The sequence below is a fragment of the Strix aluco genome, chromosome 29, assembly GCF_031877795.1.
Source record: "Strix aluco isolate bStrAlu1 chromosome 29, bStrAlu1.hap1, whole genome shotgun sequence".
Lineage (NCBI taxonomy): Eukaryota > Metazoa > Chordata > Aves > Strigiformes > Strigidae > Strix > Strix aluco.
In genome coordinates, this window is record NC_133959.1 from 645,082 (window position 1) to 669,898 (window position 24,817).

The following is a 24,817-nucleotide window of genomic DNA, read 5'->3' on the forward strand; positions in this document are numbered from 1 at the left end:
GGGGTCAGCCCTGCTCCTGCAGAGTGGGGGGGTCTCTGCCCCCCCAGACCCCTCTGTGTGGCCGCGGGGTGCAGCACTGACCCCCCCCCGCCCGGGGCAAACGGCCCCCAAGAGCTCCGGCGCCTTCTCTGCCGCCTCCTGTGAGGCTGGAGACGGGCCCGAGGCCCCCCCGAGGGGCGGCCGGGGTCCCCCTTCCCCCCGGCCTCGCGCCCTGGGTGCGCGCTCGGCTTTTTCCTGTTTCAGGTTCGCCGGCGAAGCCGATGAGGAAATAAGGCGGCGTCACACGCGCCCTCCTGACAGTTGGCCCCGGCAAATGTGGCCGACGCGGTGAGCGCTGGCACCGCGGCCTCGCCGAGCCAGGGGCTGCTGAGGGCAGCGGCACGGCCGCCCCTGGGAACCATGTTCTCCCGGAAGAAGCGGGAGCTGATAAAAACCCCCTCCATCTCCAAGAAGAGCCGGGCGGGAAGCCCCGTCCCGCAGACCCTGCCGGTGAGTGTCCTCGTGTGTCCCCCCACTGCGGCGGGGCGGGGGCCACAGGGGGCCACGGAGGGGCAAGGGGTCACGGTGCCCACAGAGCTGCTGGGAAGAGCCGTGGGATGGGAAGGGGGACCTGGGTATGGCCAGGGGGTCTGTGAGGAGGAGGAGGAGGGAGCTGAGGAAGGACCCTGCTCCCGGGGCCTGGGTGGGGGGTGGATTTTGCCCCAGGCGAAGGGGACAGAGCAGCCACCCGGGGAGGCAGGAGGGCAAGAGGAGCTGGGGAGGAAACGGGGGGCTGCGGCAAAGGGCAGGGGAACCCAGCGGTGGGGGCTGCGGCCAAGGGTTTGGGGAGGGCAGAGAAACCCCCAAACCTCCCAGGGGACAAAGTGGGAGCTGGGGGACGCCTGGGCTCGGGCAGCCCCGGTGCCTCGGCTCTGCCGTATATTTATTTACATGCGGGCACCCCGCCGGCGCTGGGGGGTGCGGGAGGAAGCGCCTCGCCTCCACGGGGCCGGCCGGGGCTCCTCCGCGCACCCCGGCACTGCCCGCCCCGCGCCTGCGCCCCAGCCCGCGGAGCGTGGGGCCAGACGGGGCTGGCGAGACGGGGCCGGTGGGGCCCCAGAGCTCGCCCGCAGCCCCTTAGCAAGGGGCACCCGTCACCACCCGCGTCCCGACCCCCCGGGAGAGGGGCCTATGGGTGGTGGCCGGAGGGATGCTCGGCCGGGCGGCTGGGAGGAACAGCTACAGCCCCTACTCGGCCGGGCGCCGCAGGACGGGTAAAACCAACTCGCCCAAACGCTCCCTGGACTCGCTGCCCCACGCGCCCGCGGTGTGGCTGACGGTACGGCCGGGTGCGCCCTGTGGGTGCCAGCGGGGGGGGACCTGGGGGCTGCAGGGCCGCTGCACCCCGGAGGGGACGGAGACAGGATTTCAAGGGCTGTTTTGGGGTGGGGGCTGTGGGCAGCCCCTTGCAGCCCTGCGGTGGTCTGGCCGGCGCTGGGGCTGAGCTGCCCCGGTTTGCCCCCTTGCCCACGGCAGCCTCGTGCTCTCGGCCAGCTCCGGGTCTGCCCCATCGGCACCAAAGTCGGCTTCTGGCCCCGCCGAGCCGGCAGCGCTGGGGATGCTGAGACCCGGCACACTCATGTCACACATGGGTGCCTGAGAGTCACTGATGGGAGATGCTGGAGGGGTGAGGGTGGGAGGATGGGCCCCTCCCCGTGCCGCAGGGACTCTCGTGGGGTGCACGGCCCCGGAAAGTGCCGGTACCAGCCCCTCCCTCGGGGCAGTTTTACCCGTAGAAACTGGGGGCTCCCTCCATCTGTAAAATATCTGCAAAGTCCCCAGACAGTGGCCTGGGGGGTGTCCCAGTCCCCCCCATCCCTGCAGGGCTGGGGCTGTGCCTGACCTGGGGATGAAAAAGAGGAAGGGACGTGTTGGGCCAGATCCTGCCAGCACCAGGGTCCCCAGGCCCGCGGGGATGCACAGCGGGTGCTGGTGGGGACAAGGCAGGGCCACCCCCACAGTCACTGTGTGCCCCCTAAGACAAACCCGGGCCCACAGGGGCTGGCGGGGGCCAGTGGGGGCCACGGGGCGAGTGGGCAGATGGGGTGGCCGAGCTGGCTCCTGGCCTGTGATTTCGGAGCTGAGGCCACTCGTGAAAGCCCCGTGCTGGGGGGGTTCATCCGCCGGGAGCCCTCCAGGCCGGTGGCACGGGGGGTCCCTGCCCAAGCCAGGGCCTGACGCTGGTCCCCGCTCCCCAGGATCTGTCCCGCAAGGATTGTCTGGAGGCGCCCGGCGCCAGCCTGGGGGAGCTGCCCCCCACCAGCTCCAAGCTCAGCACCAGCCCCAGCGCCGTGGGCACCCTCAAGCGCCCCACCAGCCTCAGCCGCCATGCCAGCGCCGCCGGCTTCCCCCTCACCGCGGCGGGCCCCAGGGCCGTGCCCAAGGGCCACAAGACCCCCACGGCCTACAGCCCCATGGAGGGCGGGGAGGGCCCCTTCATCGACACGGAGGACATCTCCCAGCTGCTGACGGACGTGGCTCGTTTCGCCGACGCGCTGGAGAACCTGCGGGACGTGGTGCTGCGGGATGGTGAGTGCCCGGCTGCCCCCTGCCCCGCAGTGCCCGCGCAGCGCCGGACCACCCAGAGCATCCTCCCCATGGGGACAGACCGGACCCGTGGGTCGGGGGTCTCTGCCCGGGGCTGGGAAGTGACCGGGCCCCCCCGGGGGGGGCCACGCCGAGCCACGACAGGGCAGAAGGTGGTGGGTGGCTGCTGGGAGCTCCGAGCCAGGATAACGCGGCTTCCTGCCTGCGAGCTATTTTCATCCGCCCGTTTTCCTGTTTACAGAGCAGCGGTGCCAGCTGCCTGCCAGGGCCCCCAGAGCCCCGCGGGGCACCGGGCACGGCCCCCCCCTCCCCACCGCACCAGCCTCACCGGGGCGGCCGGTGGGACGGGGCCAGGTGGGCTGTGGGGCCGCGGGAGGGGGCTCCCTGGCCGAGGAGGCAAAGGGAACATCGACGGTCTCGTGGTCCCGCAGCGAGGTGGGGCTGCGGGGGGGGGTCACATGATGCCGGGTTTTTGGCGTTGGCTTCACAAACATGTTGACACATCCCCGCTCACCGTGGAAAACGGCAGCGCCCAGCCCCGGGCACCGCTGCCGACGGGGCCGCTGGGAACGTGGTTGGGGTCTGCGGTGCCGGGGGGTGTGGGGTGGCAGCCCCCGGAGGGGGGGTGATGCCTCCAGGTCCCTGCGAAGGTTTGGGTGTTGCCAGGCAGGAGGGAACAGCCCTGAGCCGGACGGTGACTGTCCCACGGCCGTCCCCGCTCCGGGTCCGTGGTTATTGCTGGACCCGCCGGGACGGTGCCGTCCCCAAGCTGGCAAAGAGATGGGGGGAGGTTGGGGCTGACCCGCGGGACGCAGCCATGATTTTGGGGAGTCCAGCTCCCCTCTGCACCCATCCAGCCCTGATTCCAGCCCCGTTCCCAGTCCCACTGGTCTCCCCACTTCCCACTCTGGAAGGGGCCTGGAAATGGGAGAGGAAACCCCTTCCCGACCCCGAGCTGGGGCTGGGATGGGGAGGGGGGTTTGCCCGGCCGGGCGGTGGGTGCCAGGCTCCCATCCTGGCGCTTCCCTACGGGAGGCTCCTCATCTCCTAACGAGGCTCCAGCCCCAGCCCCGGTGCCGTGCTGAGGGGGAGCAGGGCCGGACCCCCGGGCTGGCGGCCGGAGCCCGCAGAGGGGACGGTTCCCGGGGAAGGAGCCCGCGGGACACGGCGAGCCCAGCTGGATGGGGCACGGCGAGGGGAGAGACCTGCCACGTCCCTGCCACGGCTGGGAGCGCCCATCCGGCGGGGAGGAAGGGAAGGAAACGAGGAGGAAATTCCCAAACCGCTTTCAAGGGAAAATGTTACTACTGAGGAAAAAATGCCTAAAAGGTCGGGCTGCCCCAGCCCCGCCGCTGGCCAGGACACAGCGGCTGGTTTAGCCACAGCGGGGGTGGAAGGGGAGGGCTGGGAGGTGCTGGACAACGGGGACGTGGCTGTGCCAGCCCCGGGGAGCCCCAAAGCCACGGGGATGGGCTGCACAGTCCAGGAGCCCGGCGGGATGGGCTGGCAGGAGGTGGCTGGGGGGCTCCGGATGGCAGGGGCGTGGGGCAGCGTTTCAGCCCCCCCTCTCTTGCAGACCCCAAGGAGCCCCAGCGGCCGCTGGCCCACGAGTGCCTGGGCGAAACCCTGCGCATCCTGCGCCAGGTCATCAACAAGTACCCGCTGCTCAACACCCTGGAGACGCTGACGGCCGCCGGGACCCTCATCTCCAAAGTCAAGGGTGAGACAGATGGGGATGGGGGCTCTGTCCTGCTCCCCTCCTGCCCCAGGCTGGGCTGTGCGGGGTCCGGGGAGCCCATGGGGGGCTGCCGGGAGCGGAGCTGCCCCACGGACAGGCAGGGAGGGCGAAGGCAGCGGCTGCCTGCTTGCTTTAGTTTTAGGGATGATGTAGTGTCGGAAATGACAGAGCCCAGATCCCTGCCTGGGGGTTTCCAAGCACGGCCGCAAGAAAAACACTTAAATAACGGGATCCTGCTCCTGGCAGCACCTCGTGTTTACGGGAGTGGGGTCTGCAGAGCCCAGATCCTGGCCCGGGCACCACCTCCTGCCTGCAGTTACCCCAGTGGGGAGGGGGGCGGCTGTGCTAACCGCAGGCAGAGCACAACATTTTGCGTCACCGCGCTGCTTCCTGGACACCGAACAGCAACCGCGAGGGGACAGGAAGCCTCGTGGCGGGTGGCAGGAGGTCTGACACGGGGCTGGCCCCACGCGGGGCGGGATGGAGCGAGGTCGGGCTCCCCACATCCCCGGGCAGAGGAGTGGGAGCAGATCCCAGCCCCTCACCGCAGCGGGGGGGGCTCAGCTCTCCAGCCCCGGCACCCCGGAGGAGCCGACCCCAAAGGCGCCGGGGTCTGCCCCAAACCCTGGCGGCCGCCGAAGGCGTCACCAACGTCCCTCGGCCTGGGCGTCTGCCAAGCGCTGTCTGCGCCGGTTCCCGCTGCTGCCGGCGGTTCCTCTTTTGGCTGCGGGCAAGAGCCCTCCCGGGGGAAGGTGGGAGGGGGAAGGCGTCCCGCCGCGGAGCGGGGGGCTCTGGAGGTGCCGCAAGAGCCTGGAGGCAGTGGAATGGGCCCACAGCCAGCAGCACTTTTCCGGCAGCACCGGCTAACGGGACTAAACAGAAACATGAGCCAAGTGATTCTGGCAGGGGTGAAAGTCCCGGGAGAAATGGGGGCACAGACACGGCGCTGCACTAGAGAAAGTCCACGATCCGTAGGGATGATCCTCCCCGCTGCTCCCTCGAGCCTGAGCCCAGAGTGGGGCCGAGACCGCAGGGTCCGGCAGGTCCTTCTGCCTGAGACAGGGGCAGGCGCTCGCGGCGACGGGGCTTCCGCGTTTCCTCGTTTCCAGGTTTCCATTACGAATCCAACAATGAGACGGACAAGCGGGAGTTCGAGAAGGCCGTGGAGACCATCGCGGTGTCCTTCAGCAGCACGTAAGGGGCTGTTGGCCAGCCCGTCCCCCGGAGGAGGTCCCCGATAGACCCCACTGCCCCCAGCAGCCAGGACACGTCTCCACCCCCCGCCCTGTCCCCTCACCCCCGCACGGCCCCGCACGTGGCAGCTGGTTTGGGGGGTGGTTTGGGGGCTGGAGAGACCCCGTGGGGAGGGCAGATTCGCTCCTCCTGCCGCTCGCACCAGTGATTCCTCCAGCACTGAGGGACCCCAAAGCCCACTTGAGCCCACAGGCTCCATCTCCCGGCCCCTCTTCGGTGCTGGGCCGAGCTCTGCTCCTCCGCCTGAACTGCCCAGACCTCGCCCCGCAGAGCTGAACTGGTCCTCACAGAAACCAGTGTTGCAGCTCCAACTGCCCTGGCCCTCGCCTGGTCCCTCAGACGCGGGTCGGGTGCTGCTGGGTGACAGCCCGGCTTGTCACCACCCGTCCTCCCTCCGCTGAGCCCCACCGTGTTCCTCCGTCACAGCGTGTCCGAGTTCCTCATGGGGGAGGTGGACAGCAGCACCATCCTCTCCATCCCACCCAGCGACCAGAACCAGGTGAGCGACACCCGCTCCCGCCGCGCGGGTCTCGGGGTGTGCCGGGGTGCTCAGACTCAGCTCAGGAAGGGGCTGAGCCCCCAGCCCCAGTCGTGGGATTCCCAGCTCACCCCCAAGCCCGGCAGAGCTGCCTGGGGGCTTTGCTGCTTGTTCCTGTCCTCAGCACCATCCCGGGGAGGGGAAAAGCCACCTGGCAGCTCGAGCCAAAGGGCACACGGTGGCTCGGGAAGGGATGGAGCAGAAAGCAGGGCTCTGGTTGCTCTCCGTAGCTCTGTCCTGGTCTGGTGTGTGCACAGAACAAATTATTTCTCCAGTGACACTCCCGTTAGCTCCCGGCCTTCCCGCAGGGCCACGGGCTGGGCACAGCAGCCACCCAGCAAGAGCAGAAAGGCTCCAGCAGCTCCGGGTTTCTGCCTCCCCTCCATCCACCGGCCCTTCCTCTTGTCTGACCAGTCCCTTTTCTTTCCCAATTCCCAAAGACTATGGAGAGCCTCTACGGGGGGATCCCTGGGCCCGGAGGAGACGGCGTGCCTTCGGGCGTGGAGACCTATGACGCAGGTAAGCAGGCAGCCCGGGCGCAGGGTTTGGGGTGGGGGGTACCCGGCTGAGCAGACTGGCTGGCAGGGACCGGTGTCTTCCCCGTCGCCACCGCGGTCCTGAGCCGCATGTGGCTCCTTGGCTGGGAAAAGGCAGCAGAGCTGCTGCTGGCACCAGGGGCTGACAGGACACCAGCCCAGCACGATGCTGGCACTGGGAGGTTTGCACCGAAAGCTCACGGAGCTCGCCAGGCTGAGCCGGGCTGTCCCGGGGTTTTCCCGGCTGTTCCAGCACTCCTGGGAACTCGGAGGCGCAGGGTGGGAGCGGGTCAGCGCACACGGCGGCAGCAGCACACTCAGGGTCTCTCTCCTCTTTCTCTCCCCACCTTCCCCCCCGTCGCACCACAGGTCGTCCTCCCGCTGAGGAAGTGGATGTGATGCTGCAGCGCTGCGAGGGGGGGGTAGATGCCGCCCTCCAGTACGCCAAAAACATCTCCAAGTACATGAAGGACCTCATTGGGTACCTGGAGAAAAGGACCACGCTGGGTGAGACGGGAGGACGGCGGGTGGGTCCTCTCGGAGCGGGGCTGAGCCCCTCACGGCAGCATCTGAACAGGTCGAGGTCCTTCCTCACGTGCGCGAGGCTGCGGGAGGCAGACGCTGCCAGGGCTGAACTTCATTCCTGGAGTTCTTGATTTATTTTTCAAAAGGAGCCCAATCAGCAGGGAAATGCTGGTGTCTCGTATGTCTTTTCGCTTCCAACCTTTTTTCTTCCAGAGATGGAGTTTGCCAAAGGGCTTCAGAAGATGGCAAACAGCTGCAAGCAAACCATCAGCCAGGAGGTGAGGCCGCAGGTCCCTGCAGCCGCCCGGCGTCCGGCTCTGGGGCGGCCTCGGGAGCAGCAGCCCTGCAGAGCTCGTTTTGGGTGTCCCGGCTTCAGAGCCTGGCAGAACGGGCGCGCGGTTCTCCGCAGCTCTGTGCTTGGCAACGTCCATGCGCCCAAACCGAAGGATAATGCGAGACCCTGCAAAAGCTCCTCCGTCAGGAGCCGATGCTTCTGCCCTGCGCGGCGGCTGTGCCGGCAGGGAGAGCCCAGGCCCTGTCCCCTCCTCTCTGTCCCCGGCACGGGGCAGGTGACACCACGGGGCCCTTCCAGCCTCCACCGACCTCCCTCCGAGCAGCCTCTTGGCAGCCTGTGACCACACTCTCCTGGTCCAGGACACGTTTTTACCAGCAGCAGGCAGCCAAGCCGAGCCTCTCGCTCTTCTTCCCCAAACGCAGCGCTGGAGGACGCGTCTCCTTTGGATCACGCGGCGGTGCTGGGGCTTGGGGTGACGCGTTTTCTCATTTCGCAGACCAACATGCCCTTCCTGTCCATCTACCTGCTGGCCCTGGAGCAGGATATGGAGCATGGGACATCGGTTCTGCAGGCTGCCAACACCCTGCAGCACCAAACCTTCCTCCAGGTGAGGGGACCGGGCACGCGCACAGGGATGCGCAGGCACAGGATGAGTCCCGAGCGGGGTCACTTGGTGCAGGGTGGACGTGACGTGGTCTCTGGGGTCCGTGTCCCTGGGGAGCAGCAGACGTCCTGTCCTTGCAGAGGGTGGCTCTTGCTTAGCTCAGTCTGGAGGAAACTGCATCGGGCCCTTCCCAGGCTGCAGATTTTTGTCCAGGACACAACCCCCCGCCCCGTAACCGAGCCCAGATGTGCTGGGGAATAACAACCACCACGGGGAACTTCTCCTTGCAAAGCCCTTTGTAAAGGGAGGAGCAGCGAGTGTTTAGCTCAGACCACCGTGGGGGTTGTTTCTCCCTCCTGATGCAGCCGCTGACAGTGAGACGCCTTGAACACGAAAAACGGAGGAAGGAGATCAAGGAGCAGTGGCACCGGGCGCAGAGGAAACTGGTGAGTCGCGGCCACGCAGCGCGGGCTGGGTCTGCGCTCCCGGAGCCCGGCCTGGAGTGCCCCTGGGACACGTACCCCGCCGAGGGTGCTGGACTCTTCGCCCCTCTCCAGCAGCGTTGGGTGCTTTGCCCTGGGGTGCCTCTGCGGTGCGGGGGGACGCCGGAGAAAGCCCCTGGGGGCTCGCAGGAGATAACCACCCCCTCGCAGAGGTCGGTCCTCACCCTGGGCCGCTGTTCTGGTTGGCAGCAAGAGGCAGAGGTGAACCTGCGCAAGGCCAAGCAGATCTACATGCAGCGCAGCGAGGAGCACGACAAGGCCAAGTACATGGCGGTGAAAGCGGAAGAAGAGCAGCAGAACACCGCCAGCAGCATCACCACCAAGGCCCTGGACAAGAAGAGGCGGCTGGAAGAGGAAGCCAAGAACAAGGTGGGAACACGACAGCTCCGGACTCGGGCTGAGCATCTGCCTGGCGAGGGCTTGTCACTGCCTGAGCTCCCTGCGGACCCTCGGCCATGGCGCCGGCACCGGGTGGGAGGGCAGAGAGCTGTTCTCCTTGTTCTTGCCTGTGAACTGTTCCCATCTCGTGCTCTCCCAACTCTCAGGCGGAAGAGGCGATGGCCACCTACCGGACCTGTGTTGCGGATGCAAACACCCAGAAGCAGGAGCTGGAGGACACGAAGGTGAACTCCTTGCGGCAGATCCACGAAGTGATCAAACAGAGCGACCAGGTCATGAAGCTGGTGAGTGGGGCTGGCTTGGGACGGCCCCCAGGGCAGGGGGGTGGCCGTGCCCTGCTCAGGAGAGGCTCAGAGCTGCCCCCCCAGCAGACCTGGCTTAGCTGCCCCTGTTTCAGATGAGGCCCGGGTGGATGTGGCGCTTTCCTCACTCCCTTGTTCTCTGAGCCAAGGCTCAGGCTGCGGACCAAGCGCCGCTCCGTGCTCCCGATCTCCCGTCTAACCTGGAGCTCCTTGTCTCTCTCCTCCGTGCGCGTCGGCTCACAAAGCTCACGTCTGATTTTCTCCGCGTTATTTTTAGGCCACAATCTCCTTCTACCAGATCATGCACATGCAGACAGCTCCACTACCCGTCAACTTCCAGACACTGTGCGAGAGCAGCAAGCTCTACGACCCCGGGCAGCAATACGCCTCTCACGTCAAGCAGCTCCAGCGAGGGGATGAACCCGACATCCAGTACGACTTTGAGCCCTACGTGTCACACAACGCCTGGTAGGAGAGCGGGAACCATCTTCTCTGTCGCTGGAGACCTTCCCCCGGGCTGGCACTATCTCCCCAGCAGAAACCAGTGTGTCTCCAGCACACCCGGGGCAGCTCTGCTGGGAAAGCTGGGGCTGGGCCAGCTGGGAATTCCCCCCACATCCTCTGATGGATGAGACAGGCTATCTAGGATTTACGAGAGGACTGTAAATCCCAAGACAGGTGGACAGCAGCCATGAATGAGGTTTTCAAGTGTCCTTCCTCCTCATGCACTCACACGTTCCCTTTCCTCCTCCTTTCTCCAGGTCCCCCTTCACTCGCACACGGAAGGGCAGCTTCAACGCCAACGACTTCTCAACGAGCGGCGGCTCCGACGGGGCCGCGCTGCCCAAGGACGGGCCGGCGGCGGAAGGAGGAGCAGGAGCCAAGGAGCAGAGCGGGGCAGCGGCGGCTGAGCGGAGAGGTGAGCGCGGAGCAGAGGGGCCTCGGCATCACCGTCCCCCGGCACCGCTGCCCGCAGGCTGCGTCCTGCCCCCGGCCGGGAGCAAAGCGGCACCTCCACGGCTCCCACGGGCGGGCTTCTCTTTGCAGCAGCGGGGCAGGCTGGAAGCCTTGCGAGGCGAATTTCCTGAAGGACACTAAATCAGATCTATGGGTTTTTTTTTTTTTTGCTTTTGCTGTCTGGTGCTGCCTAACAGACCATCCTCCATCTTCCCAGCTCTTCTTTCCCATCACAACCCACCACCCCTTCACCAGCCTGTCAGACCAAGCAGCTTCCTTCAGTAATTTCAGTGTCTCCCGGGGTCCAGACTGTTCTCCCGTGATTCTCTCCCAGGCGCAGGAAGCAATCTCAAACGGACTATGTGTTTTCTTCTGCAGGTGGGAGGGGACACCAGGTCCACAAATCCTGGCCAACCTCCATTTCTGAAGCTGACGGCAGCCTGGATTCAAATGCAGGTGGGTACCGAAACCAGCCCAGGGCAGGCAGTCCTCGCCCTGCCTGGGATGGGGTGGGGTGGGATGAGGGACCCCCCAATCTTTACGCTGCAGGGGCTGCAGGCTGCTCCCCCGCACAGCCCCTGCCAGCTCCTGGTTCCTCATTTTCTCCGGGGAGCTGCCCCCGCCCCGCAAGGCACACGGCTGCTTGCTGTGGGCATCGGCCACATGCATCAGGGCGCACTCAGAAGTAAAAAAACTTTGCCAGTGATCTCACCAGCTTGTGGGTTTTCTTTTGACAGGTGAATTCAGCCACAAGCTGCAGCGGCTGTCGTCCAATGGGACCATGTCCTCCAGCGAAGAGCTGGAGGAGAAGGATGAGGCCACCACCCCCTTTGAGCAGAGTACGTGCCGGCACGGGCGGTGACACTGTGCTCCCGCTCTGCACCCACACACCGTAGCAAAGCTAACTGCAGGTTGACTTTCCCCAAATTCAGTAGTTCTGGAGGTAAACCGAACAATCGCTGGGCGGATACGTGACCCATGAGGAGCCCAGCAGCTTTGCCTTTACCAAGGGATGAGCTGTGCTCAGACCAGCTGAGCTGGGGCTGCACGCCTGAGTCCTGGTTATTCGTAGCGTTGCTGAAGCCCTGGTGCATCCAGCTGGTTGTCTGCCCTGTGGCCGCGTCCCTCCTGCTCAAGCTTTGCTGAACTTTACCTCCTCAGGAGCCAGGATGCGGACACGTTTCTTTCTGTTCTGCTCGTAGGCATCAACGGCATCACCCCGGAGATGACGGCTCCAACGGGGCCCTTCCGAAATGTCGGCTTGTCCAAGGCTGCCCAGACTCATCGGCTGAGGAAGCTCCGCACCCCTTCCAAGTGCCGGGAGTGCAACAGCTACGTTTACTTCCAGGGAGCAGAATGCGAGGAGGTAAAGTTGGGAGAAGTGGGAAGAGAGCTCGGTGGGTGGAATGGATGGAGCTTGTGTCCCACGAGTGGGGTGAGCTCGGCTCTACCTGCGTGCGGTCCCGTGATTCACTGTCCCCAGATGAGCCACACGCGCTGCAGCAGCACATTGTGGGGCGGCTCTTCGCCGGGTCTCAGGGGTTTGCTGCAGAAACCCAGCCCGGAGCTGTGACACACGTGGTCAAAAGCAGGAGAGCGACCACGGCCAGGAGGTCCAAGTTCTCTGTGGAAGCAGAGGTGCCAGCATGGCCTCTGGGGCAGGACTACCTGAGCCCAGCTCTCACCCGTGTTTAGGAAGACATTCCTCCTTCGGGGAGGGCTCTGCGCGTTGCTTTGGTGCTGCAGCGTCTCCAGGAAGGGCGTTTCTCCTGTCTGTTGTGCTCAGCGAGCTCCTCGTTCTCTGAGCGATGTCTGGTGCCCCCCGGGGCTGCCTCCCACCGCACCTTTCCCCGTGTTTTCCAGTGCTACCTGGCCTGCCACAAGAAGTGTCTGGAGACCTTGGCCATCCAGTGTGGGCACAAGAAACTCCAAGGGAAGCTGCAGCTTTTCGGGCAAGACTTCACCAAGGCTTCTCAGAGCAGCTCAGACGGCATCCCCTTCATCATCAAGAAGTGCATTTCGGAGATCGAGAAGCGGGCGCTGAAAACCAAGGTGACGCACTCTCTCTTCCCTCTTCTTCAGCTAAGCCGGCTCCGCTGCCTTCTCTTGAAATGATCTGCCTTGGCATGAAAACCAACAGACTTGGTTTTCAGATTACTGGAGGCAGGAAGCCAGAAAGTCCCAGGTGATGAACTTGGCCCCAACAGCCCAAACTCTGACGCTGGAAACTCACGTCTCTGGCCTCCCTCTTTCCTACGAGGCAGGAATGACAGTAATGACTGAGCTGGAAGGGGATGTCCCAGCATGACTTCTGAGAGGGATTTCCAACCCCAAAGGGAGAGGGTGGGAGCCAGGAGCTCACTCTTGTGCAAACTTGAAGAGAAACATCTCACTTCAACTCCACTTTTCTCTCTTTCACAGGGCATTTACCGAGTTAACGGCGTCAAGACCCGGGTGGAGAAGCTTTGCCAGGCATTTGAGAATGGGAAAGAGCTGGTGGAGCTGTCCCAGGCCTCCCCTCACGATATCAGCAACGTCTTGAAGCTCTACCTGAGACAGGTAAGGTGCTGCTGGGGGGACTGGGGAGAGGTGGCCACAGGAACTGACTTCCAAAACCAAACGCGGCTTCACCGAGTTGCCTCTGGCAGGAGTAATTCTGCACCAACTGGGCTTAAAACCTGTGGGTGGTGAGTGGGGCCCTTCCCGGGTGGGAGAGGATCAGCGGTGGAGATGGGACCATGTGCAGGAGCGGGGCAGAGCACCCACACTGCGCCTCCTCCGAGCCGACCTGGGTTTCCTGCTCGCGGCGAGCCCTCGCCCAACCCACCCGCCGTCGCTTTGCACGACTCCTCCGCTGCGGCGGCACCGGCGGTCGCAGCCGCAGAAAAACAACGTGCGGAAGCACCAAACCCTCCCTCCCCTCTGCAATTGGGGAACCAGCAGATGAAAAGGGAAGTGATGCAGCGAATGTTGCTCCGCACCAGGGCTGAGCTCACGTCTCCCGGAGCAGGGCTGTGCCCCTTGGGCCACCCTGTGGTGGGCTTGGCCGGGTGCTGGCACCCTGCAGTGGGCTTGGCCGGGTGCTGGCACCCTGCGGTGGGCTCGGCTGGGTGCTGTGTCCCTCGGGCCGCCCGCAGCAGCCCCGTCCCTGGCACCCTCTGCTCCCAGCAGACTCCAGTACCCTAACTGGCAAACAGCAAGTGCAAACAGCAGCGTCACCCACATCCTCCAACCAGCCACCACAAGGCAGGAGGAGAGGAAGCAGCTTCTCCTTCGCCCTGCAGCCTCGCCACTGAGCTCCTCAGCGCTGCCTTTTGCTGAGCAGACAGTTACACCCAGGATCGGGCTCAAGGAGGGAGGCTTGGCCCTCGGTCCCCTGCACAGAGAGGAGAGAGGGGCTCTGGGTTGCTTCCACGGTTTCTCCAGAGAAAAGCAGAGTGGAAAGAGCGGAAGAAATCAGTCCTGAGCCATGATCCAGCGTCTCCCTGCAGAGAAATGGGTTTAAAGTCTCTAAAGTGCTGAACTGGAGGGAACCTGCTGTGCTGTGAGAGGCAGCCTGTCCCCAAAACCATCTGTTTAAGCTACTCTGAAACCATCCCCAGCCAGGCAAAACCACCAATTAGTGAACATGCTGCTCTGGCTGCTCTAGACACACTTCAAAGCAAGAGTTTCCACCCAACCGCAGCCCCACCTTCGCTGCAGGCTGCGCCGATTCCGTCCTGCCTCTCCACCCCGGGACAAACCATTCCCCCTCCCAGTCACCTCCTCTGCGCTGGGCAACCGGGCGCTCTGCCCCCCCCGGGCCAGGGCTCTTCCAGGGGAACCAGAGAACCCCTTAACCGAGACCCGGAGGGGCCTGCGCAGCAGAGAGCACCCACGGGTTGATCAAACGCTGCTTTTTGCTTGCGCTTCCCAGCCCCTAGCTGCCCAGGACAAAGGAGGCTGGATTTACGTGCTTCAGGAGATGGATAAACAGCCATCACCTTCTGGGCAGCGTGCTTCGCGAGCAGCGGGGATGTCTCCTTGCTCTAGAACGGCCCCGGGTTTCTTCAGCTCAACAGCAGGGGACAGGTCTAGGTCTCAAGGAGGGGGTGAGCCTCCCCCCGGCCTCCCCAGCACCCACCTCCCCGTTCTTGCTTGCAGCTGCCGGAGCCCATCATGCCCTTCCGCCTGTACAACGAGCTGATGGGCCTGGCCAAGGAGAGCTTACAGGGCGGCGAGGCCAAGGGCAAGAGCGGGAAGGGGGGCCCTGAGCTGGTGGACAAAGGAGCCGACACGGACAAGGTGGTGGTGAACCTGGTGCTGAAGCTGAAGGAGCTGCTGAAGGAGCTTCCCTGGGAGAACATGGCCACGCTCCAGTACCTCCTGCAGCACCTGAGGAGGTGAGAAGGGCTGGTCCAGAGCCCGTGCGGGTGCTGGGGCGCCTTCCCCTGCTTCCCCAGAGTGCAGAATATTTACACATTCGTCACACACCGCGCTGGCAGTGGGGCCAGCACAGCCCTTCCCAGGAGCGGGGAGGTCGATCCGCGGCCGCAGCTGATCCTTCGCTGCCCACGGAGCTCGTGTGCGCCACGAGCGGGGGCTCCTGCGCTGCCAGCCCGGCTCCTCCTGCAGCCTGGGTGCGCCAGGCTGGGCGAGCCCTGCCCGGCCACCCCTCTCTCCTCCCTGCTTGCTCTCACGAGTTCCTCCTCCTCCTCCTCCTCCCCAGGATCGTGGAAGTGGAGCAGGACAACAAGATGACCTCAAGCAACCTGGGCATCGTCTTTGGGCCAACACTGATGCGCCCAAGGCCCACAGACGCCACGATTTCCTTGTCCTCGCTGGTTGATTATCCCCACCAAGCTCGCATCATCGAGGCGCTCATCATCTTCTATTCGACCATCTTTGAGAACAAGGAGCCCGCGGTGCCGGGGGCCGACCCCAAACATGCCACCGAGAGCAAGGAGGAGGCAGCCAGCTGCTCCGACCTGGTAGGAGCCCCGGGGGAAGGGAGCACCCCTGGGGGATGCGCAGCCTCTGCCGAGACAGCGCTGGCGGCCTGGGACAGACCAGCTGGGCCAGACCCTCCCGCAGCCCCCCCAGCCCGGCCCCTCTCCTGACCGTGCCCCGGCTCGTGCTCTGCCCTGCAGATTGCAGCAGTGACGGGCCCCGTCCCTGCAGTGCCACACCACGGTGGGGGTCCGGCCATCGCGGAGCCCTTCTCATACAAAACCCGCGTTGCTTCGTCACGGCCCCACGGGCATCCCCACTCCACTCGCAAGGGAGGTTCTGCCCCAAAAGAACAGTCTCAGTCAGTGAGACAGGCAGGGGTGGGAGGATGGAGCCTGTGCACTTTAGAGATATTTTTCCATTTTCTGGAACCATTTCTCAGTGAATGAGAGTTCTCTCCTCCTCCGTGCCCTCACCACTGCACCTCTTCCTTCCAGGCCAACGCAGGCTCCCAGCCCGCAGCTCCTCCCGGCAGCGTCCCCTACCTAGAGCTGCCTTCGGAGAAGGGGAGTTTGAATTACAGCGCCGACTCCTTCGCAGGTAAGAGAGAGGCACCGGTGGCTCCTCCCCAGCGGGCACAGAGGTGCCGGGAGCGTCACCAGTGGCAATTACACAAAGCCCTTCCCCTGCCCTGAGGACCACAAGTTTGCTGAACAAAGCTCCTGCCGATGCCGTGGTGCTGGGCGAGTAACACGGGGCTCCCTCTGTCCCCCAGAGTCCGGCGACCGCTCCGTCGACTCCGACTCCGAGCTGGAGGACAGCGGGGAGCTGCTGGCCGCCGCGGATGGGGCCCCCCGAACCCAGCTCATGAAACAGGGGAGCGAGACCAGCACAGAGGAAGCTCAGTTCTGCGATGACGGCAGCGAGGGACGGCGGAGCCGGAGCTGCAGCGTGGGCCAGTCGGATGCGGAGGGCACCGCTCCCCGCTGCTGCAGCCCCCCAGGAGAGGAGCAAAGTGACGCCGAAGAATATCCCGAGAGCCGCCTCCCCGCCGCTGGCACGGACTACAACACAAACCAGTCCAACAACGCGTCCGGGCCTGCCGCTGCCCCGTGCCTGGCAGCCAGGAGCCGAGGCGGCCGCAAGTAGCAGCCCCGGTTTATCTGAGGCACCGACAAAAGTACCGCGGGCGCTGGGACGGGGCAAAGGGGCAGCATCCAGACGCTACGCAGGCGTGGCGAGGCCGAAGGCTGCGATGGTGAGGGGTGGGGAGGGACAGCGCGGAGCCGCGGGCGGCTCGGGGGGGTTTGGTGTGTCAGCTGCAGGCAAGTCCTCGCTGGTTCGTGGCTGGAGCTTCCACACAAAACCCCCCAGCCCCTCGGCTCCCGGTAGGGAAAATCGGGCCAGTCTGCCTCGACTGCTGGGAGCCTCGGGCCGGTCCAGCAGCCCATGAAGCGCGTTCTTGGGGCTGAAGCAGGGCAGACCCTGCGCTTGTTCGGGACTGGGAAGGGACCCAGGGCTTTGCCATGCCCGCAGGTTTAATTTTTGCCGCACGCCTTAACCCCACGCCTTACCGCAGACACGGAGATAGGACGAGCCAAAGCGTCTGATCATCCTCACTGGCTGCGGCTGGGAGACGAGGCTGCCAGGACCCGGGGAGGGTCCCCAACAGTGGGCAGGGGAAAGGCACGCGGCCGGGCACGGGCACCGCCCGGACAGACAGACAACGCCGGGCACCACGCGTGCAGGGCGGCTCTGCCGGTCTGGGGAGCAGCTCCCGGGAAGGCGACGTGGCCCAAGGAGCGTTGGGTTCGGTGCAGCCCGGTAAAAGCCACCCACACCATCTCGCACAGAGCTGGCCCTGGCGTTGGGGCTGTGGCTGCACCATTGCCAGGCCCTGCGAGGTACCTTTATCGCTGAGAACTGACTGTACCAGGCACCCAAAGCCCAGCGATGAATCTTCTGCCTCAGCACTTCTGAGCAACACAGGACTCGGCCAGCGACGCGCCTCTCCTGGCTCGCTGGCGAGGTTTTGCATTGCTGCTTGTATTTATGGGCATTTTTCTAGTTGGCAGGAGCCACGCAAAGAGCAACCTGCAGGCTGTGACCAAGCTCAGGGGACAGGTTTTCCTGGCAGAAGGGTCCTGAGCGTTGTGGGGTCTCTCAGGGTTTATTTTTTTTTGATAGACATTTGGTCTCCAAAAATTTAAGCTGCAAGTCCGGGACTACATGTCTGCTCCTCCAGCTGGCCCCAGGCCAGAGCTGGGCAGAGAGCAGGTCACCAAGGGGAGATGCCTCCTCCTCCTCCTCAGGGCCACCACGGCCTGAAGCGAGTCACAGCCCTTGCCAGCGTAAGAGGCTGCTGCTTTTTTTCATAAAGAGAGAACACGAATCCGCTACCTCTACTGGCAAAGGAACTTAAAGGGTTGAACAAGACCAGCCAAAGTATTTTTTTAAAGGTATGCGACTTTTCTGCACTGAAATGTAGAGAAACAAGTGGACTTCTCGCTTAGAAAGAGCTAAAAGCTGTTTCCTTGTTACCTGCTCGTACCTGGGCTGCGTTCCCGCCTGCGCCGCCGAGCCCCTGCGAGGGCAAAGGCCGCGAGCTCCCGGCCGGGGCAGAGGCGCAAGGACTCACGCAGGCACCTGACGCACGAGCGGCTCGCAGCCCACGGTTCCTACGAAATTGCACAAATCCGAAGCTGTATTTCCAATAATTAGCCAGACGCTTCCTCCACGAGATGCCGGATGCCAGATCACCTCTCGCTGGCTCCGCTCAGGCGTCAGACCCCACCGCTCCAGGACGCCGCGGCAGCGGGGAAGCGGGAGCCACGTCCCGGCTGCAGATAAACCCAGCGGCCCCGTGGAGCTGGGCCGTCAGCCGGGGGCTTGGCCCCAGCACAGGGATGAGCCTGGGCTTTAGAGCCGAGACTAACGGGAAACGCGTCTCGGCACCGTAGGTCAGAGGTAGAGGAACCCGACGGCCACTTACAGCTCCGCGGTTTGTCGCTGAGCCAAAGAAGAGCCCGAGACACCCGCGGGACGCTCTGCTCCGCGGCGCTTCCACAGCCAGGTGGGATTTTCCCAGCAGGTCACTTCCACAGCAGCGAGAGCCGGGGGCCGCGGGCCCCCCCCGGCCGCCAGCGCTGCTACCCCGGGCGGTACCAGGTGTGTGTGCGGGTGAATGGAGGGAGGGGAGGGAGAAAAGCTGCGCTTGAGCTTCCCGCGCTAACAGGCGCCCTTCTCTTTGTGTATTAATTCAGCGTGGAAAAAGTAAAGCGTGTTTGTTACGACGTGTCTGTACTGCTGTAGGAAGCTGCGTTACGTGTTTTGCTTCCAAAAAAAATCAATAAAATCAGTGTGTTCTAACCCCCCCTTGTCCTGGAGGTCAGAGTCTTCCAGACTCATTCACCCACGGCCGCAGGAGGCCAAGTGCTGGAAGGAAACACCCCGAGGAGTTCTAGCAAGTAAACTGAAGTTTAAAAACCCTCAAGAGACCTGGAACTGCCTAAAATGAAAGCGACTGGGCAGGGATAAGCAACTCTCCGTAGGGACCTCGAGGGCCGAGGCCGAACCGCAGCCTCGGAACCGCCCCCGGCAGCGGGATCAGCCCCGCAGGGCTCCGAGAGAGGCCCAGAAACACAGCGGCAGTGAGGAACAGCGAGAGTACAAATCTTTATTAAAAATAAGATCCTGTAAAATAAAATAGGAAAGCAAAGGCCTTTTCCCACTCGCTTCCTCCCTGCGCGCTTCTGCTCCTTCAGGGTACTTCCATGGCGTCAGTCCTTAACAAAGACTAAGGAGTTACAGCAAATCTGTGCTGGAAAACACGGAATTAGGCCAAGTAACACAACGGCACAGAGGCAACACAGAAAGAGAATTTTCTCGGCCAATTCTGAAGAGGCAGATATCTGAGAGTGCCCGGCAATTGCGGGTGGATGGGGAGGTGGGGAGGTGTCACACAAACTCCTGCACTCCGGGAGGAAAGAGCTCGGGGGGGGAGGAAATCGCCTCACGCCGCCCTCGGCAGCCCACTGAGCCCCGCTGGAGGCCCCAACACCGACCGGCACGTCCCGAGAGGTGGATCCCAAGGCTCCAGAGCGGGTCAGCCTTGCTCTGGTCTGTCCTCTAACAGCTCCCTCCACAAACAATTTAAGGCTTGGCGATAATCTGGAGATAATCTGCGCCCAAAGCCCCCTGCTAGCCAGAGGGCTTCGTGCTCCACTTACCCGCCAGCTGCAGCTCACTGCACCAGTCTGTAGGTGATGTAGCGGCCCGCGGTCTCGCTCGGGCGTATGATCTTCACCACCTGCAAGGCCGACGGAAGGAGCTCAGCAGGGAGAGGAGCTGGCAGTGAGTTTCCCCCGCTACGCTGCGGCCGCGGGGGCTCTACAGCCGCGGTGCTCAGCAGCCACAGAATCAGCCAGCGCCCAGCTCCTGGCTTCAGCCAGGGGTGCAGCGTGGAAGTGCCCCCCCGCTGCGAGGGGAGGGGGAGATCAGAGCGTGGGGCTGGGGTCACATCTGCAGCCTGTCAGGAGCCCGCCACGTCCCTGCTGGACACCTGCTCGGCTGACACAGACCCACACCCAACCTACAACAGCCCTGACATCAGAGCAGCCGCCTTCACGCCTCCCAGAAACGCTGCCGGGGATCCCCCCCCGCCCTGCCCGTGGGGAACCGCTGCCTGAGTCCAATTCTCTCTTACCTGACCACGCTTTATGCCAAAGTAGCGGGCCACAGGATCCCCGGCCTGGATCCTAGGGAGCTGGTTCTCTCTCAGTTTGCTGCGCAGGGGGTCAAGGAGCAGCTCCCCGAGCTCACGGAGCAGTTACCAACCCTCCATCCGCAGCCCAACGCGAGCGTCACGCCCGGGCAGGAAGGGAAGGAACAAACAAAGGATACTATCTGGCCAGCAGCTCTGTTACTTCTTCCTTTGTCATGACAACGTGCTCAGGGACCAACTGTAAATAAACAACAGGGGAGAGACTCTGTAAGATCACAAAGGCAGAGAAAGCAACTGGCTCCTCACCGCGGCGGGAGAAGCAACACGTTTGTTAGGAAGAAAACTACAACCGCGTCGCTCAGCCCGGCCTTAAACCCAGAGAAGCTCTGGGGGAGCAGCCCGAGCCGCAGCCCGGCACAACAGAGTGATCACCCCGCCCTTGCTCCACCCGACGCTGCTCACCTCGTGCTCTGTGATGTTGATCAGAAGCTCTTGCTGCAGGAACTGCTCCAGGATGTACTTGGGAGCCATATCCACCAGGGACTGCAAAGGGAAAGGCCTGTCAGGTGGCAGCGCTGCGCTGGGACAGCCCTGCCTGCGCTCAGATCCACTCCTCGATGAGCCCCCGTCACCGCAAGCGTGGGATCAGACACACAGGTGCAGCCACGGGGGCAAAGAGCACGCGGGTCCCCCCCCCACTGGCAAATGTCCCCTTTTTCTCTCACCCACCTCCTGACCACCCACGGGCCCTCAGCTGCTCTTCTGGAACCAGAACCACCTGCCCTGGTTAAACGCACTTGCACATTAAGCAAAAGCTCGCATTAAGGAACAACGGGCTTTAGTGAAAGATTTGATCTGGAAGGGAATCCTAGGGTTTTATTTACCTAAAGCAGCACTGAAAAACAGCCAGGCCAAGCATCCGGGGCGTACGACCACCCCGGCAGCCTTCCCCCAGGCACTCTACCTGCTTTGCCGACGGGGTCATGCCCTGCTGCACCACGATCAGCGCTCTGGTGATGTTCTCCTCCTGCATCCTCTGGCAGTACATCTTGATCGTCTTTATTCCAACCTTGGGCTCCTCTGGGGAAGGGTCAGCCCCAGCGTCACAACGAGCCCTCCCTCACCCCACTCACCCCTCCAGCAGGGAACCCGGCCCTCCCGCCCCGCCTCACACCGCGCCAGGCAGAGGCAGCGCAGCCCAGGGCACCGCCCGCACGGCTCCGCTCACCGGGGAAGAAGACGAACATCTGGTCGGTGGGATCGTCGTTGTGGGCCACCAGCACCGTCAGGTCCGTGCGCCGGGGCCGGCCCTCGCTGGGCTTCTCACCGAACTGCGACTTGAACTCGTCCAGCGTCTGGTCCAGCTCGTCCTGGGTTACCAGGTAGCCCCGGTCGTGGCAGAGCTGCCGAGAGCGCCCTCGGGTCAGGCCAAGCGCCCTCACCGGCCCGCCGGGGGCCCCGGGGTCACCGCGACACCGCTGGGCCGCCGCGCAGCCCCCGCTGCCCCGCCGGGGCTCCTCCCCCGCCGGGGCTCGGCCCCGCCGCCCCGCACCTGCATGATGGTCTTACGGATCTTCCACAGCCGGTACGTCTCCTCCTCGTCGTCCATGGCGCCGGCCGCCCGCACCGCCCGAGGCCCCCGCGGGCCGCCGCGTTGATGCCTGACTGCGCGGCGACAGGCGGCGCCGGGGCAGCCGCGGGGGCCTCGGCCGCGGGGGCTCCTGGGAGCTGTAGTCCGCCGCGGGCCGCCCCCCGCCGCTCGCTCCGGGAGGGCCCAGCGCTCCCTCCCCCGCAGCCGGGGCGGTTCCCCGGTTCTCTGCGCCTCAGCGCGGGACAGGCCGCAGCGCCGACGCCGGTCAGGGGAGGAACGGCCGCCACGGGGGGTCCGGCCCGCAGCGCCCCGCCCGCCCCTTGGCCCGTCCTTGGTCTCGCCCGCCCCGCCCACAAACACCCCCGCGGCCCTCCCCGCCCACCATTGGTCAGCTTCCCACCCATCACCCGCTCGGACACGCCTCTGCGCGCGCTGATTGGCTGATCGGCCGAAAGGGGCGGTGCCTCCGGGCGTCCGAGCCGTCGATTGGCTGAGGGCGGGCGGCGGCGGGGCGCGATGGGATGGGGTCGGGCGGTGCGGCGGGCGCTGCTGTGGGGAGCGGCGGTGCCGGGCGCGGGGCGGAGGATGGTGAGTGCGCGGGGGGAGCGCGGCCCGGCCGGGGGCTCCGCACCGGGGGCTGCGGGCCGGGGGCTCTGCGGGGCTGCGGCCGCGAGGGCCCAGGGCGGGCGGCGGGGGCTGAAGCCGGGGGGCGGGGACGGGACGGGACGGGACGGGACGGGACACGCGTGCGGCCCTGATGGCGTCTCCCGGTGCCCCGCAGTGTGCCCAGGCGCAGGACTGGCGCTCGGCCAAGGCCATCTACGACTTCCACGCCCGAGACATCGATGGCAACGAGGTGTCGCTGGAGAAGTACCGGTAGGAGGGGGGGGCTGGGCGCCGCCCGGCCTTGGCGCGGGGGCTGAGCCCCCGGGGGGAGGAGCGGGGCTCAAAGGGCCTCGCTCGGCGCCGGGCGGTGGTTCCGCCGCAGTGGGGCAACGCGTTGCGTAACCCGGGAGAGCGGCTTGTTTACGGGCACCTCCCCCGCTCCTGCCGGGGTAACGGCTGCTGCTTCACCCCCTCTCCAGAGGCTGCGTCTGCATCATCACCAACGTGGCTTCGAAATGAGGAAAAACTGCTGTAAACTACACTCAGCTTGTTGACTTGCACGCCAGATACGCTGAGAGGGGTTTACGCATCTTGGGTTTTCCCTGCAACCAGTTTGGAAAGCAGGTACGGGGGGGAGCGGGGCGAGGGCTCCCTGGGAGCGCGGAGCCCTGGGCTGGCCCCGGGACGCTCACGGGGCCCCGGCCGTTGCCGCCCTCAGGAGCCCGGGGACGACGCTCAGATTAAGGCATTTGCTGAAAACTACGGTGTAAAGTTTGACATGTACAGCAAGATCGATGTCAACGGGGACGATGCCCACCCACTCTGGAAGTGGATGAAGGAGCAGCCCAAAGGAAGAGGCACCCTGGGCAAGTGAGTGTGGGGGGGCTGCGGGGAGCCCCCGGCAGGGAGGGGGCGGCTCTGGGTGGCTCCAGCTGAGCGGTTCCAAGAGGAAGGGTTTTTCTGTCAAAATCTCACTTCTGTTTTTTCTCTCCTAGTGCGATAAAATGGAACTTCACTAAGGTAGGACACAGTTGCCTTCTGGGCTTGCCTGGGTCACAGCCTCACCCTCTGGGGGGCTGGGGGAGTCCCGGAGGCGTTGCAGGGAGGAGGGATCCTCACACACAGGCTCTGCTCTGGGCGGTTACCCTGGATGTCGGGGTAGGAGCATCCGGGGGGCTCCTGCCCTGGCCCAGAAGGGGGGGAGCGGCTCTGCCAGGGGCTCCAGCTCCGGGGCAGGATCTGCCACAGCCCAACGCCGCCACAGTCGGCTCCGGGGCTGCTCTTGGGGGGCTGCAGCGCCCGCGTTACAGCTGGGCTCGCTCACCTGGGCGCTGTTTCGCTTCCGCAGTTCCTCATTAACCGGGAGGGGCAGGTGGTGAAGCGCTACAGCCCGATGGAGGATCCCTACGTAAGTGCCGCCAGCGTGGCTGGGGTCGCGGCTCCGCTGCCTCGGCTCTCCCTCCTTTGGCCAGGGGAGGGAGGGAGGGCACCCCCGTGCTCTGGGGGGTTGGTGGTACCTCACAGTCCCTCTGGGGGGGCTTTGGGCATGTCCTTGGGGCAACGATGTTTTCCTAGGACCATGCTCCCTTCTTTCTCGCAGGTGATCGAGAAGGACCTGCCTGCCTACCTGTAGAGCTGCTCCTCTGCCCCCACCCTGTCCCTTGGCCCCGGCGCCAGCCCCCGCTGCCCGCGGAGTCTCCTTGTCCAGCCCCATGACGGTTTGTCTTCAAGCCAGCTCGCTGGTGAGGCAGACCCGAAGACCTGGCGTGCACCCGCTGGGAGGAGGCTTCACTGGGCAGCCCCGTTCTGGCGTCCCCCTGCAATAAAGGTGTTAGAAACGGCCGCTTGTGGCTGGGTGAGGGCACAGGACAGGGCTGGAGCCGCTGGGGAGAAGCCGGAGCCCTTACGCAAGGCCTGAGCCCGGCGGGGATAATCCTCCTCAGTGCTGAGGGGGGAGTCGCACAAATCCTGGCTCAGCCAGCGCTCCCGGGGTGGGGGGAAGGTGTGTGGCCCCCCTGGGCTCCTTCCTCGCCCCAGATCACGGGGCAGCCGCCCCGATGAGGCAACGGGGTTGTTTTTCTCCAAAGGGAGCCGAGGCGCCGTCTGGGCAGTGGCCCCTGGCCCTGGCGGGGCGGGTCCGGCCGTGGCGCAAGCCCTGGCCAGCAGCAGCTACTGCGAAACAACCCCGAGTGGTGCTGGGACGTGGTGAAACACCCCCCGGAGCCGCGGCCGGGGGCAGCGCACGGGCCCATGGGTGTGTCCGTCCTCCGCAGCGCGTTGGTGCTCGCAAAGGTGCAGCCGTGTCTGGCCAAGCCCGGGGAGGGCCAGTGGCTCCCTGGGCAGAGCGGGCTCCTGGTTTTGGGGTGATTTGCTGCTATTTCCCCGCCCTCCCCCGGGGTGAGCCCTGTGCTCAGTGGGGGGGTCAAGGGTCCTTCCTGGGGTCCCCCCACAAATCTGATCACAGATTCACAGAACAGCTTGGAAGGGACCTTAAAGCCCACCCAGTGCCACCCCCTGCCCCGGGCAGGGACACCTTCCACTAGCCCAGGTTGCCCAAAGCCCCGTCCAACCTGGCCTTGAACCCTTCCAGGGAGGGGGCAGCCACAGCTTCTCTGGGCAACCTGTGCCAGGGCCTCACCACCCTCACAGGGAAGAATTTCTTCCCGATATCTAATCTGAATCTCCCCTCTGTCAGTTTAAAACTGAGACCCCTTGTCCTATCCCTCCCCCC

The 24,817-nt window shown here is 64.9% G+C and overlaps 3 protein-coding genes across 6 annotated transcripts; 2 read left to right on the forward strand and 1 right to left on the reverse strand.

The window, feature by feature from the left end:
• The first annotated feature begins 271 nt into the window (after positions 1-271).
• On the forward strand, positions 272-18,536 carry ARHGAP45 (Rho GTPase activating protein 45). 3 transcript variants are annotated; one of them, XM_074808372.1, is made up of 23 exons: positions 272-489; positions 2,238-2,568; positions 4,163-4,306; positions 5,434-5,518; positions 6,005-6,077; positions 6,557-6,635; positions 7,022-7,159; positions 7,391-7,455; positions 7,969-8,079; positions 8,442-8,522; positions 8,769-8,948; positions 9,125-9,262; positions 9,558-9,748; positions 10,042-10,199; positions 10,616-10,693; positions 10,975-11,076; positions 11,440-11,603; positions 12,101-12,289; positions 12,659-12,796; positions 14,381-14,619; positions 14,946-15,207; positions 15,664-15,766; positions 15,942-18,536. In XM_074808372.1, exons 1-23 carry the CDS (start codon positions 400-402, stop codon positions 16,313-16,315), a joined length of 3,513 nt encoding a protein of 1,170 aa, XP_074664473.1. In that variant the 5' UTR covers positions 272-399; the 3' UTR covers positions 16,316-18,536. The 3 variants fall into 3 exon arrangements, with proteins under 3 accessions (XP_074664473.1, XP_074664471.1, XP_074664472.1); XM_074808370.1 differs by lacking the exon at positions 272-489 and adding an exon at positions 1,048-1,318; XM_074808371.1 differs by lacking the exon at positions 272-489 and adding an exon at positions 1,048-1,318 and having other exon boundaries at positions 9,558-9,712.
• Positions 18,537-18,817: 281 nt separating this feature from the next.
• POLR2E (RNA polymerase II, I and III subunit E) lies at positions 18,818-21,600 on the reverse strand. Of its 2 annotated transcripts, none has more exons than XM_074808376.1 (8): positions 21,442-21,600; positions 21,118-21,292; positions 20,854-20,969; positions 20,352-20,432; positions 20,069-20,127; positions 19,872-19,950; positions 19,396-19,475; positions 18,818-18,981 (listed from the first exon to the last, which is right to left on the reverse strand). In XM_074808376.1, the coding sequence occupies exons 1-7, from the start codon at positions 21,496-21,498 to the stop codon at positions 19,410-19,412; spliced, it is 633 nt and encodes a 210-aa protein (XP_074664477.1). In that variant the 5' UTR covers positions 21,499-21,600; the 3' UTR covers positions 18,818-18,981; positions 19,396-19,409. The 2 variants fall into 2 exon arrangements, with proteins under 2 accessions (XP_074664477.1, XP_074664474.1); XM_074808373.1 differs by having other exon boundaries at positions 18,818-18,986.
• Positions 21,601-21,958: 358 nt separating this feature from the next.
• GPX4 (glutathione peroxidase 4) lies at positions 21,959-23,929 on the forward strand. The gene is made up of 7 exons (XM_074808514.1): positions 21,959-22,068; positions 22,262-22,356; positions 22,566-22,710; positions 22,805-22,956; positions 23,082-23,106; positions 23,435-23,494; positions 23,687-23,929. The coding sequence occupies exons 1-7, from the start codon at positions 21,997-21,999 to the stop codon at positions 23,717-23,719; spliced, it is 582 nt and encodes a 193-aa protein (XP_074664615.1). The 5' UTR covers positions 21,959-21,996; the 3' UTR covers positions 23,720-23,929.
• Positions 23,930-24,817: the final 888 nt, after the last annotated feature.